The sequence below is a fragment of the Indicator indicator genome, chromosome 21, assembly GCF_027791375.1.
Source record: "Indicator indicator isolate 239-I01 chromosome 21, UM_Iind_1.1, whole genome shotgun sequence".
NCBI classification, from domain to species: Eukaryota; Metazoa; Chordata; class Aves; order Piciformes; family Indicatoridae; genus Indicator; species Indicator indicator.
Window position 1 is genome coordinate 11,159,272 of NC_072030.1, and position 16,688 is coordinate 11,175,959.

The 16,688-nt window shown below is 37.6% G+C and overlaps 1 protein-coding gene across 1 annotated transcript in view; it reads left to right on the forward strand.

Annotated features, from left to right (window-relative positions):
* INSC (INSC spindle orientation adaptor protein) overlaps positions 1-3,128 on the forward strand; it is a 61,512-nt gene extending 58,384 nt beyond the window's left edge. Inside the window, exons 11-13 of the mRNA XM_054390756.1 lie at positions 169-324; positions 982-1,058; positions 3,000-3,128. Of these exons, the coding sequence (XP_054246731.1) occupies positions 169-324; positions 982-1,058; positions 3,000-3,128 (362 nt within the window). The remainder of the gene's footprint in view (positions 1-168; positions 325-981; positions 1,059-2,999) is intronic.
* Positions 3,129-16,688: the final 13,560 nt, after the last annotated feature.

Genomic DNA, 16,688 nt, shown 5'->3' on the forward strand with positions numbered 1-16,688 from the left:
GATGTGCCTGAATGCTGATGGCCACATTGCAGTCCACATTTATGCATTCTTATGCCCTCTTTGGGCAGTGATTGGTCTTTATTTACCTACTTTGCTTTTTTACATTTACTTTTTTGAACTAACTTTTTTGTTAAAGAGAAGATAACAGTGGCTTTTATATCCTTTTAGGTGTTCAGCTTTTAATGGAAATGCTCTTTGAAAGATCATCTTCAGGAAATTCAGCAGAAGTTGCTGCTTGTGAGCGAGTCCAACAGAAATCTGCAGTTACATTGGCACGACTCAGCCGAGACCCTGAAGTGGCTGATGCAGCCGTGAAGCTCAGCTGTAAGGATGTACCACTAGCTTAATGGCAGGCTGAAAGAGGGAGGAATTGTCAGTTATGGAGAAGCTCTTTTTAATTTTTAGCCTCTCTTGGTATGCTTTATAGAAGAGGTTGCATGTCCAGAGAGTGGCTGAGGATGTTGTGCTAAATGAACCTCTGGCTTGTTTCCCAGAGGAACCTGAGGTGCAGTGTCCACTCAATACACAGCTGTGGCAGACTGTGCCAAATGACTGTGCTGCCTCCTCCATTCCTTTGTTAAAACCCTTGTGCAGGATCTGCCAGGGGACAGAAAACTTGGACCCCTGCGGGTTCAGCTGTGATTAATCTAACAGAAAGGAATATGTTCTTTTCGCTGGAGTATTTTAAGGGTGCATAGGAGAATCGATAGGGAAGAAATATGGGTCACAGTTTCCACTCTGAAAGAGCAATAGCAGCTAAAAACAATGCATTTGTTTGTTTATTTTTTACATCTGTTAAATATGCTTGCTCTGAACTGCATAGCACCATGACAGTCCCTTAAGTATTTGCACATCATCTTTGCATTAGAGATCATATCTACTAAGGAAGATAAGTATGAAACAACTGCAAAAAGACTCTGTCTCAAAGTGAAGACTTTGTTTTTCTAAATTGTTTCTCCTGATACTCTTTTGTGCACTCAGGTATTCCTCGCCTAATTAAACTTTGCAGATCACCAACCGAAAGAAATAACAGTGATTCTGTTTTAGTGGCATGCCTGGTAAGTACATTTTAATCTTCTTCTCATGTTTATTCTGAAAAATGCAGAAAAAACAAGCCCTTTAGATTTGAAAATGCATAAGTATTGCAGGAATGTTTTAGATTCATGCCAGGGTCTCTTGCTTTTCCCCTTAAGCATAATCTTCTATAGTGTCAATTATTTATTCTTTGATTGAAGATTTAAGCATATAAGGAAAAATGGTTTCATCTTCACATTACTGAGCACTAAAAAATTTCACAGGAACACTTCAGAATTTAAGGTTTCAGTCATTTTTCAATTCCACTCTCTGATGATGGTGTGTTTGCTGAAATGAGCCTTGAATCACAGGGGCAGCAGCCCTTTATCTGCACACACATGTATGGAAATATTTACATGAAGTGGCTGAAGACAGGAAAGGAGAGTTCTTGCTTTTGCTACAATCCATTTACATTTTTTAATTTGAGTCTCCAAGTCAGTATAATGTCCAGTCAAGGAGTGGCCAACAGAAAGCTAACACTTCTCTGCTTAGGAGAAAGATTCCAGCTGCCCTTGCACTGCATGAACTATGAATCCCAGCCAGCTCTTGGAGTTGAGTAATTTCACCTACTGTTCTGTGAGAAGGAAGGTCTCTGGGCACATGGACCATCTAAGGTTAGGAGATATGTTTTGATGAATGAAGACTGAAGAGTATTGTCTGACAGTGCTTTTTAGTATTAATGTGATCATTTTAAATGTAGAAGCAAAGCTTGGTTATTGCAGTTTTGTTTAATGGCTAGCTTTGTACCAGCATATGAGAAGTTTTGTTTGTTTAAGCAGGACTCATTCAGGATGAAGAAAGCATGAGTGTGAGCATAAGATATCCTGTGGTCATTCCATATATATAGAGAGAAGTCTTAATCTTCTGTGGCTAGGGCAGAGGCCGTAGAGTGATGGCTGCAAACTGAAATTGTTGCTGCACGTTCCTTGAATTCATGCACATTCATGACTATCACTTCAGATGTTACCTCCCTGTCTGTCACAGCAATTCTGCTTCTTCTCCTGATATTTTAGTAGCTGTCTAATGACAGTTTCTGATAAAGATGTGGCAAAAATAGTGTCCTTGAGACATAAGCAGCTTCAGGCTCTGATAACTATTATAATTAAACTCTGTTCTCTTTTATATTTTTAGCTTGTTTATTTACTTTTTATATATTTTGAAGCAGGAGATTAACTCTTGTGTTAGTGCTGCATTGACAGCAGAGTGATAAACCGATCCCAGGCATCAGACCTCACTAATAGAAGATGGTATTGATTCTTGAGGAAAGCCAGTCTGCTTTCCCATTGCATTTGTCAGATCAGGTTGTTAGAAGGTATGTAATTGTATCTTTTTCTCCAGTGAGAAATTCTAAGAGAAGAGTTTATGAAGATAATAGAAACATCAATGCAATTTCCGTTGTGCAGCCTCATAACCAGAGTTGTCAGCAGTATTTGTTCCCACAGGGTGTGAAATATACAGCTTCTTTCTAGTACACTAGTACCTAGGGTTCCCGTTATGGGCATTGCATAAAACTTAACTAGTAGATGTTTTTCTGAGTCAGATGGCTTGTACTTCTCAGAAATAAGACAGAAGCTGAGAGCTGAGATACAAAGAGGCAGCGTGAGACATGCAGCAGATCAGAGATATGTTTACTGTCAAAGTGTTCTGACTCTGACCTCTGTGGTCCTTAACACCACATTGTCCCTACTGCTCTGGGCTAAGAGTAAAGTGCCCAAAAAACCACGGTCATTGAATAGCTGCCTTTGAGGGGGTGTGCATCTGGTAGATAAAGATAGTAATTAGAGATTAGCCAGGCAGAAGAGTCTGTAGACCTGTACAGTTCAGTTTTGAGCCTTGAATATTATTTAGAGATAGTTACAATGGATTCCTGCAATGAGGGCTTTGTCAAACCTCAACAGCATAATTGTGTTGTTTTGTTCTTCTAGGCAGCCCTACGGAGACTAGCAGTTATGAGTCCTGAGGGACTTGAAGATTCAGATTTTCAGCAGCTAATAAAGCCCAGACTTGTGGATTCCTTTCTGCTATGCACAAATATGGAAGAGAGCTTTGTGTAAATGTGAGCCAAAAACCTTTGAAAAATAATCAAGATGATAGGTACACAATAAGATACTACAAATAGAATTTTATTTAGTTTTAGTCCTGTTGTTATTTATGACTTATTTATTTTAAACCATGAACATGTTGTTTGTAGGAGCAAAGAAACAAAATGAGCAAACTTTTTCAGTGGTTCATGAAGGTAATTTTCTATTTTCTTGCCAACACTTATCAACAGACTGCATTCTAACAAAATGTTTTTTACTATAGTTGAATCAAAGCAGCAAAGCCAAGAATAAATGCTTCCAATAATGTCTTATCAATGATATTTTTATACAGTTAAAATATTTTGCAGGGTTTTTTTAAATAAATGCTTTTGTCTCAACCATTTGCTGAGTTAGAAGAAAAATATTTCTCAAAGCTGCAAGTATATACTTTGAAAAAATAAAAGGGATGTTACAGTCTGAATCTAGTTTGTAACCATTATTTTTTAATGGACTTATGAAAATATGTAACTGTGATTAGCTGAGAACATTTTTCAGAAAATTTTCAAACACTGGCTAGAAATGATGTTAAAGGACATTCTTATGCTGGGTAAAGATGTGCTCCACCAGAGGATACACTCTTGCAGACAACTCTTTTATTACTAAGTTTCCTAAGGAAATAGAGAGAATTCTAGAAAAGCTTTCATGAAATCAAGCACGTCATCAGTGTGAAGGTATCCACATAAAATCTTAAATCATGACACACTGGTAATTTTCCCTCCTTTCTAAGCCTTATAAGGACTGGAAATGAGCATGTCCAGACATGTTTTTAATATTCAAGCTACTACTTTTGTGAAAAGTTGTGTATTCATACACTAAATCAGAACAGATAAATTAATTGTAATCTGAACTCCCATTTTTTTCTGTTTTTCTAACTAGTCCTGTATTTCTAGAACTCCAAAATAAGACTTCCAGGAGGTCTTGGAATTGACAAAAAGGGATTTTACTAATGAATACAACGTGAAGAGTAGAGTTGATTTAAGAATAGATTTATATTTTTTCATGAATGATCCTCATAAAATTTGCCTTTTTATTTTCACCAAGAAACCATATAAATTTAAAATTACTCAACCAACAATACCTTGAGATTGTTAGTTCCCTCCCCAGCTCTCTATCTCCCACCCCCTCTGGATTGCTTGCCACTATTATTCTGGATCATGTTATGATCAGCAGCTATAGAGCACTAGGACATCTGCCAAAAAGTAAGTACATTTCTTCTTTACTGTACTTACTTTGTAGATACATTAAGCAACTTAATGAATTAATGTTTATTTAGTATTATGTGATGTTTAGAATAAAGGCACCAGGAAATTGCTAAGCTTTGGTTGCCTTCTGTATTTTCTATGTCTGAGAAATCTGTCCTGTTTCAAGCAATGATACATGGTGGCTACTTCCTTCTCCTCTTCAGTCTATGGGTTAAAAAGTTTTTGCCTTAGCGTTTCTTCGTTGTGATCTCCTCATTTAACTTGCAGCTCTATCTTGACTGGAGCTTTAAAACATTAGAAAACGCAAAATGAACTCTGTCAGAAGCAAGTACTCCAAGATAAGCACCGAATCAGATGTTTCACAGATGTAATTTTCTAGTAAGAACAGAGATGAATTCTGTTTTGTTTGCTTGCTTTGAGGCAGCTCGTTGAACTTTTGGGATTAAGATGTATGGCACTGTAAAGGTTTAAAAGCATTATACAAGTGTTGGACTTTAGCAGTTTTCTCACTTGGCAGAAATACATGTATGAACCATGGATGCTTTACATGGTAAATCAACATTCTTGACATAAACAGTAAGCTCATAAATATCATGAAAAAATTCACTAAGGACTCATTACTATCATGCTGATAATTCCTAATACAATAAAACACATCAAATTCTGTTGTGAACCTTCTGTGCTGAACTTGTTCTGTCAGCTGCAACTAAAACCAGAGAGGAGTTCGTAGATGAGATAGAGTTAATCCCATAACAGGTAAAGTTAAAATCTGATTTAAAAAAAAGTCCACTGAAGTGAATTCAAGTAGCTATTAATGAAATGCCATTATCACCTGTGATGTTTTAAAGCCATTTCTAACAGGTCAATCAAACATTCAGTGAGCAGGCCAGTAGCATTGAATGACTCTAGTTTGCTCAGATACAATAATGTGAATCCACATTAATTGGTTTTACTACAGATAGTCTGTGAATATGTAGCCATAATTTTAGGCCCACATTGCCCACTTACATGGGTTCATGTTGTGAATGTGGCTGTTTACACTATAGAAACAAGACACTTTTAGGTGAACCTCACAGCTGTAGTAGAAAAATATAACATAAAAGAGCCAATATCATCTAAGTGTCATCAAAGCCATTTTTTCTAGGTCTGAATTTTTCACCTAAATTTGTGCACTTTATTTTTGTATATGGTAAAGTTTATGAGAAAATAAATATATCCTTTCCTTCTTAATTAACTTGGAAATAAAAAGTCATTAAAAATACTGAACGGCTATTTGCTCCTTAGTTCTAAATAATTCTGGACTGAAAATGTTTGCTTTGAAAGTGACTTCTCTGTTTATAAAGAGAATAACAATGTTTGTTTTCAATGCAGTATAAAAAAATGAGATTTCATATCAAAAGATTTTCACTAAAGCAAGTGTTTTGGTGGATCAATTGCTGGACTTCCTGTGTATATTTATTTACAGTCAGTAGAGTGTATGTGTAGTAGAGAGTATGTGTAATACATTTACTTATAAAATCATATATGTGGACTCACTGACCTATAGAGGCTGCATGTAGCTTAGGTATTAGCTTATGCACATCCTGGAAAGTGACTGTCATGCTCATCAGATATGTTGTTGTTTCACTGAAATTGTATTTTAGATTTTGTACGTGGTTAGAAATGTCAGACAAATGTGCAGTGAGAACTGCAAGATTCTTTGTAACTTTGATTTTCATTCCAATGACCTTGCAAAAAATGTTCAAATTTCAGCTTCAGTTTTGTACTGTTTTACAGATACTTGGAGCCCAGATGTTTCATAGAATAAAGTTGTTTTTTGCTCAGTTTATTGTGTGTTTGGTACATGAATTCTTTATGGGGAATGTTAGTTGTCTGACCTGTTCTGTGGTTTTAAAAAATCATATCTGCAAAAGATAAGATAATATTGTGGTAAATTGGAGGCCTAACCTATTTTGCAGGGTTGCCTGGTAGTATCCAAATGATGGGACTCCATCTGTAGGGTGTCATGTTGCCTCAGCACAGGACTGATTCTGGTATCTTACACAGCTCGTTCCAAAGATGTATGTTGACCGTTTTCATTTAAATAACAGCAATACACAGTCAAAATAAGTGGCTTTTGTATTTTGAGAAATGTGCTTTAATTTTCAGTTTAAATTAATATTACATGTAATGCATTTAAAGTAACACTCTAGACACTGTAAATTATTCACTAATGTTCTCGTTTTTCAGAGGACAGTGGAAAGATGTCATTGATCATTGAGAGATGTTAATCTGAGTTGGAAGTGCTTAGCTGGTGAGATGGTAGGTGAACAGTTTCAGCTCTTGGTAGGCTGAAGAACCAGTAAGAAGGAAAAGACAGGGTCATCTATCTTAAATATTTACATGCTTTGCAGAAATCCTTATCTCTGCATTCTGGTTTGATCTTGGGTCTGAGTTTCTCTTTCAATTGCTAGTTATCTGAATAGAGGAGTTAAATTCCAAGGTTTGGTTCTGCTAATTATTGTGTTGATAAGGTTTTTGCTGAAAAACTAAGTAACAAAAATAGCTTGTTAAATGAAACAAAAACAAATGTTTGTTGTTCCCATAACAGGGAAAAGAATGATCATCATATCTGGAAAACTTGAGAGAAAGCATATGGATTAGATGACCTTTGGAGGTCCCTTCCAACCTAAACCATTCCATGATTCTATGATATTAAAGTCTACTTTCAAGTATTGGTACACTACAAGGAGGCTTGTTAACTAAGATTTTATGAATTGATCAGTCTGTTGCCAAATAGTCACTGAATCCAAGTGACGAAGGAAAACCACTAGATTAAGAGTGAAATCACTGGAAAAAAATCACAGATTTTTCTTTTCTTTTCAACAGCAAGTCAGTGACTTTTTATCTTAATAATTCAAGTGCACCTAGAATCTGATGGAACCTGTGAGAAACCAGTGCAAAAAGTGTAGCAGCCAGTACTGCTAATTTGCTTTAGAGAGAAATTAAAGGGATCAAAAGACTTAAATGGTGTGAAGAAGGAGGTGTGTCTAATGCGATACGTTTTCTATCACTATTGTGATCACCTGTGTCACAAATGTCTAACTGAAAGGAACACTGCTTGTACCTTTTTTTTCTTTTTCTTCCTTCCCCAACTCCCCCCCATTCTGGATATTCCCACTGTCATTTAACTAGCTTTTGTCTGTGTCCTCCACAGCCTTTAGAATACGACCTAACAATGCACGTCTTCAAAGTAACTTACTGATTTTAATGTATAGAGAAATTTAGTCTGTTTTTTTTTTTTTTTTAATAAAACATAATGTAAAAATGTTTTTAAATATCTTAGTTCTGGAAGGATATATTTAACAAGGTATGTCTATTGCGTATGCTCACCAGGTAAAGCAAAGTTTATGGTAAATCAAGAGGATATATCTAAAAAGATTTAGAAACAACCATCTGTGTTTTCACTTGCATTAAAAAAAAAATATATGGAATGGGTCCAAGCCACCTAGGGAAGCCTTCTTTGAAGCTATGATAAGTCAGTGTGCACTGCAGTAAAGAGAAGACAGAGCTAACTCCCATCTTTCAGGATTCTTGCTAGAATTAGAACTGTAGAGGTTGAACACATAAAATAAACTTGAATAAAATCTCAAAATATGAAGCTAAATATAAACAACTTGTAAAATTTTGTGATAAACATAAACATTTAAGGAGTATACTTTGTACAGTAAGCAACGTCCTTGTTTACAAGTGTTTGGTTCCACTTCCAAAGCAAGATACAACATCCTTTGTCGTGGCTTTCTACTTTTGTACTGCTTAATTATTAAATAAGCCACAATTTTTCAGAGCAGCAATTATTGCAAATTAGCAATTTCAAAAGTTTAGCTTGTCTTTAGGGATGGATAAACAGGGGAGTGACTGCGAAGCACAGCCAATCATTTCCATGAATATCTCATCCTTAAAACAACACAAACTTTGTGGAATGAGTTAGATGGGTTATTGATTCAGAATATCTTGGTCAGAAGAAATATTTCATGTGATTTAGGGGGAAGTGCTCATTTGTTTTGAAGTTCAGCTCTGTAAGTATAGTCCAGATCAGTAATTTAGGTACTTATTGTAAAACAAAGAAAGAAGTGAGCAATTCTTTTTGAGGGTGACTGCCCAAGGCAGAGCATACATAATGCTGTAGAGCTGCCTTTTTCTTTTTTAACAAGTGGCTATGGAAAAGAGTGCAGATGATTTGTCTGGAGCAGATGTCTAAACACCTTGACATCTAACTATTAGTTCAGATAATGTGAGATGAATTCCAGACTCGGTCTGGAGCCAAAAGGAAGGCACTTTTTCAACTAGGGTTTCACATGCTGTTTACATATCAAACATAACTTCCATCAAACCAGAACTTTATGCAACATCAGACTCTCCATTTGAAATTACTGACACATTATTTTCTTGTTTGGTGTGCAATAGGTGATGACTCCTGTTTGCCAGTGTTGTAAAACAAGGAGTAGGTGGAACAACTCATCAATCTCAGAGTATTATACCAGGTTGTATGATTCTTATTACAGAAAACTGTCTTGCATTTAAAGAGAGGGAGAAAGAAAACAGGACACAGGACACTAATTCAGAATGGTCTCCTAAGTGATCTAACCCAGACAATATGTGAAATACCATGGAGCTAATAAATTGCATTGCACATGTCAGGAAAGCTAATATTCACCAGAAAACAAAGAAAAAGCAAGCCCTCCCCCCTCAAACCCAGTATCCCTTCTTTACTAAAAAGTAATAAGCTGACCTCTGACAAGAAAAAAATCCTCTTACATTTCCAACTTCCTTTTAAAATCATCTTGTACAATTATTATATGGTCTTCACCTGTCAATGTTCTTCTTTGACTTCACTTGTATTAAAGATCTCATGACAATTACTGTTTATATTAATATAATCTTTTTTTTGCTGGAACTCAAAATGCTTTGCTCTAAATGTGGTATTAGATAAATAAGACATGAAAAAAGAAAGTTCTTCTTCAAAGTTGTGAAAAACTGTGTTATGGACTGTCCCAGGTTAACACAGCCTGCTCTTTCAAGCCTCACCTCTCTCCCCACACAGGCAGGAGGGAAAGTAACACAAACCCCACATCTGGATTGAGATAAAGAGTTTTACTGGAAATGAGACAATCCAATGCACAATTACCTTAGCCTGTTTGCAGAAAAGTGCAGCAAAATGCAGAATCAGCAGCACAAGCCAGCGACCTTCCCCCACCTTCCAACCCACAACCTGCCCAGCAGAAAAGACCAGCACCCCAAAACCCCAGAAACTGGAAGCAGCAACCAGAACAGGAAGGTTCCCATGTTGCAGTCTGAACTGTGAGCCCCATGATACTTTGCTCCAGCCAGCACTTTAATTTTTAAGCTGGCATGATGGTAACAAGGTATTGTGTGATGCACGTTGTTTGATGTCATCATTGATTGCCCATTCTCACTCAAAATGAGATTGCCTTGTGTTACATAGAAGACTTTTAACTGCAGACGCTCTGGAGCTCCACCCTGTTCCAGCAGAGTCTGCATCAGTGCATGACCAGTTCAAATGGTGGGGCTCTGTTTCCAACCCTGGGACAGTTGATTCCAGTGACTCCTTCTACCCTCCCAGGTGAAAGAAAACTGTGACTTTCATTCTGGTGCTCCCCTTCCAACACATCTTCTTACATCTATTGTTTGCAAGCTGATGACTTCCCCTTTCAAGTTGCAATACTTTTGTTTTTTCTCACACTCAGTTAAGTTCTGCCTTCTTATTTTTTTTTTTTGTTCCCCCCTACTACCTTCCTATTTGTCATAAAGGATATATTTAAGCATTTATTTCTTGTTAATTGTGTAAGAGGTCTTTCTTTGTATACTGAAGTCCATTTATCAATTTCAGGTCTAGCTTCCATATAACTCCTGCTAAAGCCTTCAGAGGACAGCTCCTGTGAATGTTCTGCACTTGTAGCCTTGCAAATGAGAAATTTAGGGTTTTCTAAATGAATTATTTCTTTTACTTCATCACTCTGTTACCTAAAGCACATAAATTCATCTGGTATTAGTCGAATAGAGTTAAAAATACATTGAATTCTTCTCTTTTGTTAGTTTAGAACTTTAGCTCACATATTTGTTCTTGCAGTTGTCAATGATTGAAAGTAATCTGTAAAGCATTAAATGGACTATATACTAATGATACGTTAACTGTGCATGATCCTATTAGCTACAAAACCAGAACACACGTGGTGGAATCATGGTGAACAGAAGAAAGATATTAATACACCATGAATTTATTAATAGTGGAGAGCAGGAGGATTACTTAGACAGGAAAACGTTCCTGGTGAAAGACGACTAAGTTTCTGAAGCAGGATCTTGAGTGAAGGTGGGAAGCAAGAAAAAATTTACAGAACTGAAATATTTGGTGTAGAATTGCCTAAATCAATAAAACCAAATTTTATGTGGAGAATGGCACATACTAGCTAACTTTCCCTCCAACCTCATTACACAAATTCATTCAATAAATCTCAGTATAGCAGCTCTTCTAAGGAACAAACCTCTCAGTTACAAACTGTTTTAAGGTCCTGAAACAACTATTCACTGTCCAGAACCTCTCAGCTGTTCTAGATACTCTGTTTGCATAAGATTTTACCAAACAAGTTCTCATATTTTGTTTTCCTTCAGGATATTTCGCAGAGGTTGTATATATTTTCCTTTTTTAACTTAAGTACAGATGCTCCAATATCAATGGCCAAAGGAAAATCTAGTTTCACTCACTGCTACCTTTTCATTCACAGGAAAGTAAACAAACATCATATGGTCTTAGTAGCAGCACTTTTGTAGTCCTGTCCAGAAAACTGGTTTGTTTCAAGCAGGAGAACAAGAGCCAGAAAATTTATGAAGACAAGAAGGAGAGAAAGTCTTGCTGAAATTGCTTTCTCCTGGTTGAAGATTCTGGTTGAACTGCTTTCTCTTGGTTGAAGATTCCAACCAAGCCTTCTTCAACTGGAGAATGCTTCATGGCCTCTAGTGAGTTCAGGTGTCTATTGCCTTTGTTCAGTAGTCTGTGGATTTGTTTATTTTTATTTTTTTTTTTAAATAACTTCTGTGTGTTTATATTGGGACAGCTGAAAGCTGCAAGCCCTGTGGATAATTCTGATTTGGTCTGCATACCTCTTCTTTTCTGCTTCATTTGTCACTTGCCTGCTGAAGAACCACCTTCCTTACTATTTGTATGCACAACAGGCTTGATAACTGCCATCAAGCTCACACATAACTAATATATTTCTTCTGTGTACAGACAGCATTGTTTTAGAAATACTGAAGCATTTCTGGAATAATTAATGTTAATGATTACCCAGTTTTGTCAGGGACAGTCATTCATATAATTCCCCTCCAGTCACATACTTTTGGTCAAGACAATAAACTGCTTTTAATTGTTCAGGTAAAAAACTCCTTTTTAAACACTAATTTATTTTTAAAGAAGGAAGTAATTTACACATCTTAACATGAATATTTGATTTTTGTTTTGTTTTGTTTAAATAGCAAGCAATCAGAAGAATCTTGGAAAATGAGTCAATCCTCATGCAGCAGCCCAAGGTTTTACTATAGGCTGCATTTTTCTTTTTCCTTGAGCAGAAGTACAGTGTTGCTATTGTTCAGTCTCTTGTTAGTTCTGGCTGCTATTCTACAAATCCCATTGACAATGCAGTAATCTAGAGGCCCCTTTACAACTGGATGGGAAAGGAATTGAAACAATAATGCTTTAAATATTCTTTAAATGTGCTTGGTAGTTTTTTAACTTGATCAAGCGAGCCAGTCACATAAATAAGGCCATTTTAAAAGGTTTTAGTGGTGCATTTGAATTTTATCTCACTTCCTAAAATATCTAAGAGACACTTCTCCTTGCATATGTAATGTCTCTAGTCAGTTTGGACATTTTAATCTGGATGAAATCTGAATAAGATCAAGCCATTCACAGACCTGCAAATGAACCTTTCTGTAGCATTTAATACACTGTTGAACTCATCAGAAACATATGATCATTATGCATGGCTGTGTATCCACATTCTCTTCCAAATCTTAAGGGATGAAAGTAGAGAGCCAGCTTCTTTTGAGGCCACCTCATCACATGAAAAAACATGCCCTGGATATTGCTGAGAAATAATTTTATCTTCCAATATTCTCAAAGTAAAAGTAAAATTTGTCTCTAAAGAATATTAAATTCTTCTGAAAATGAAGTTTAGACTATAGAATTTTTCTGTAGTAGAGTAAGTTGTATATATTATCATGTTCTGTGGATGTGAGTTTCTTTTTAAAGACTAGAATAATTTATTTATTCCATGATGCAGATAAATATGAAGTTATTATTATTATAGAGAACAATGAAAGATGAAACATGTTTCCATTGGCAGATGCAAGGAGTCAAGGTCAGTATAAGCAAATGAATATCCTTCTTCTTAATCAGAGATCCTGATTTTAGCTGGCCTTGAGTTAAATCGGCTATTTATTAAAACAATGCATCTTCCCTGGAGACTTAGTGTGCAAATGGAAAGGGAAAGTACCAGGAATCTCTGTCTGGATGTAGCTGACTAGAAGAAATCCTCTTCTATAATGTGGAAACTCTAGTTCCCAATGGGAGTGGAGGAAAATGTAGCCATGAAAACCAGCTGAACTGAAGCACAAAGTCTTGTTTTTCAGGAGCAGGATGGATAACAGCAAGTGAAAGCTGAAAAGAATTGACCCCAAGTGTTAGGGAGGAGACACTACTGGGCTTGTTCAAACTTGTGCAACTAAAGCAAACCCATGTTGCACAGATTGTGACACCACAGGTGGAAAACCAGCTTTGGCACAATCAGGGCTATAGTTAAAGCATCCTTGAAAACTTTGATATTTCTGAGGTAGCAAGAGACACAGGAAAAATTATTACAACACTGGAGACTGTTTTATGTAAGCAACAACATCGCTATGCAGTTGATGGCTAATCTGCATGGGGTTTGGTTTACAATAGTGACATGAGTTCTGTAACTTCATTAATTCATTGACACAGATTGGGAAACTGGATATATTCTTTTTCTGTCCAAACACATAGACGTAACCCAAAGCAAAGTGAGTTTCTCTGCTTTCTCAACTCATGATGAAGTGCAAACTGGGTTTTCAAAAGCTTCTGTCAGATGTACTTAAGGACTTGCTGGGGGAGAAGTGGTGACATCTACTGGAATTTTAAAACACTTCATCATGTGTTTCCAAGGCTGCTAGCAAGATTTATTTGGTTTAGGTCTAAAGTTGGATGAATAATGCAGAAACAATTTCCACTTATTTGTGCAAATTTGGAAGCAAACTTTCAGCCATCTTGGGGTTGCTTTTGGTGTCATTTCCTGCACATGCTCAGAGTTATTAAAGTTTAATTGCATAACTGTTGGCAGAAAATAAACGTTAAACTCACACAGGAATACTATGAAAAGTGAATTTCTAATGTGCTTTCTGTAAGCCCATGTACCACAAAGCTGATTCCATGAGATGTGTTCATTAGACTGGAGGATGCAAACAATATTAAGTGATTTATGGGACCAACTGCAACTGAACAGTGAGTTTGTGCTTGGAGTAGCAACCCCTTTAAAAGAAATTAAAAAAAAAAAATCAGTGAGGAAGGAATGTGTGAAGTAAATTGCAACTGCTCCTCACATTTCATGGAAAGAAGGAAGGAAACTCATCCATCATTAAATACATTCATTAAAAATTATTAACTCAGATCCATTTAAACCATGTTCTAACTTTAATCTCTTGATTTCTTGGGGCTAGATTTTGATGTGTACTGCATGCCCAATAAGAGTGTGAGGCTTTTCTTGCATCCTGATGTAGGTTACTTGGACCTTGGGACTGGGCCTGCAGGAGCAGCAGGGTTATGCATCCGCTTCCTCTCTCTCCTTAGAGGGAATGTGCCAAGGGGAGAGAAAGGGTGATGGAATTGCAGAAGATGAAGCAATCCCTCTTGGCACAAAAACTCCTCTGACTAGCTTGCTGGTATTGGCTGGGGGTCAGGGTTTCCAAAATTTTACTTTTATGAACCAGAGCTAAATAGCTTCCTCTGGGATAAGGAAGATGTAGGCAATAAATTGGTCTTTGACATGTACCCTTGAGGTGTGGTTTCCAATGTTATCTGTGGGCTACCACAATTTATCTCTTCCATCCCCTTCAGCCTATGCCTGGTTAGATTAAAAAGGGTTTATGACTTTACAAAGTTTATGACCTGATTGTATGATGTGATTGTGTCATACAATTAAAAACTGTAGAAAATGAGGAGTAGGAGTTTTCCTGCTCACCTTAAACTAAAAGCCAAATTACCATTGTCTGCAGTGGTTCCGTGGGCTCTCAACAACTTTCTTTTACCTGGCATTTCAGATTTTCCATCTTTCCATATAATGGATAAAATAAATTGTGTGTTTTCTGATGAGTAATGTTAATCAATGGTAGACTTTGCAGCAGTTAGGTTTTCTTTTTTCTTTTTTCTTTTTTTCTTTCCCCTCCCCACCACATATTTAGAGTAACAGGCACAAGAAATATCCAGGACAAAATGGAGAATGATGCTCCTTAAAGTTCCACCACCATTTTTCTTTCTTGCTAAAAAGTGTTTCAAGTGCTATGTGTAGCTGATTCACATTATTGACCCTGGTTTGTTATTACCCATTCTATCCTTTTTGTTAAAAATTGTCTAATCTGTGAGGAATTTTCTGTAAGATTTTCCCCATAACTGTTCTTAAGGGGTTTCAGATGCTAAGCAGAATTATGATTATTATGTCATGACAAAATGAAGCTATCTGCTGTTGTTCATTTAAATGTAAGTCTACCACCAGTCTTACCTCTAACTCTGAAAGTTGCAGATGTGGGGAGAGTCTGAATCCACCTCACTCCAACCTCCCTTCAGGGAGGGGTAGAGAGCAATACGGTCTCCCTTCAGGGAGGTGTAGAGAGCAATAAGGTCTCCCTTCAGCTTCCTCTTCTACAGACTAAACAATTCCACTTCCCTTACCTGCTTCTCAAGAGACTTGTTCTCCAGACCCTTCACCAGCCTTGTTGCTCTTCTCTGGACATGCTTCAGCAACTCAGTGTCCTTCTTGGAGAAAGTGGCCTAAAACTGAATACAATACTGTGACCTCACCAGTGCTGTGTACAGGGGCAAGATCACTTCCCTCCTCCTGCTGGCTGCACTAATCCTGATAGAGGCCAGCATGTTGTTGGCCTTGGTCACCTGGGAACGTTTCTGGCTCATGCTCAGATGGATGTCAATCAACACCCCCAGGTCCTTTTCTGCTGGGCAACTTTCCAGCCACTCAGCCCCAAGCCTGTAGCACTGCATGGGGTTGTTGTGACCTAGGTGCAGAATCCAGCACTTGGCTTTGTTAAACTTCAAACAGCTGACTTCAGCCTATTGATCCCACCTGTCCCAATCTCTTTGCAGAGCTTTCCTACCCTCAATCAGATCAACACTCCCACCCAATTTGGTATCATCTACAAACTTACTGAGAGTGCACTCAATTCCCTCATTCAGACTATTGATAAAGGTAGCAAACTTAACTCCATTCACCACCAGTCTTTGGACTTGGCCATCCAGTCAGTTCTTAACCCAGTGAATTTCCCACCTATCCAAGCCATGACCAGCCAGGTTCTCCAAGAGGAGGCAGTGGGAAATGGTGTGAAAGTCTTTACTAATGTCCAGGTAAAGAACATCCACACCCTTTCCTTCATCTACTGAGGGTCACGTTGTTAGAAAAGGAGGTCAGATTTGTCAAGCAGGAGCCTTCATGAACTCATGCTGCCTGGGCCTGATCACTTGCATCATGGTACTCAGGATTGACATTGACTTGTACAAGCTGCATCATGGCACTCAAGATGACTTGCTCTATGACTTTTCCAGGCACTGAGGTCAGTCTAACAGGTCTGTAGTTCCCTGGGTCCTCCTTCTGGCCCTGCTTGTAGATGGACATCACAACTGCCAATCTCCAGTCAGCTGGGACATCCCAGTTTAGCCAGGACTGCTGGTAAATGATGGAAAGCGGCTTGGTGAGCACTTGCACCAGCTCCCTCAGTACCCTGGGTGTATGCTATCCAGCTCGAGAGACTTGTGTGCAGCAGGTCACTAATCAACTCATCTTGGATTGTGGGGTCTTTATTCTGCTTTCCATCCCTATTTTCCAGCTCCAGGGGGCTGGGTATCTAGTGAACATCTGGTCTAACTGCTAAAGTCTGAGGCAAAGAAGGTGTTGAGTATCTCAACCATTTCCTCATCCTTGATCACTATGCTCCCCTCTGCCAACAAAGGACAGAGATTCTTCTCAGTCCTCCTTTT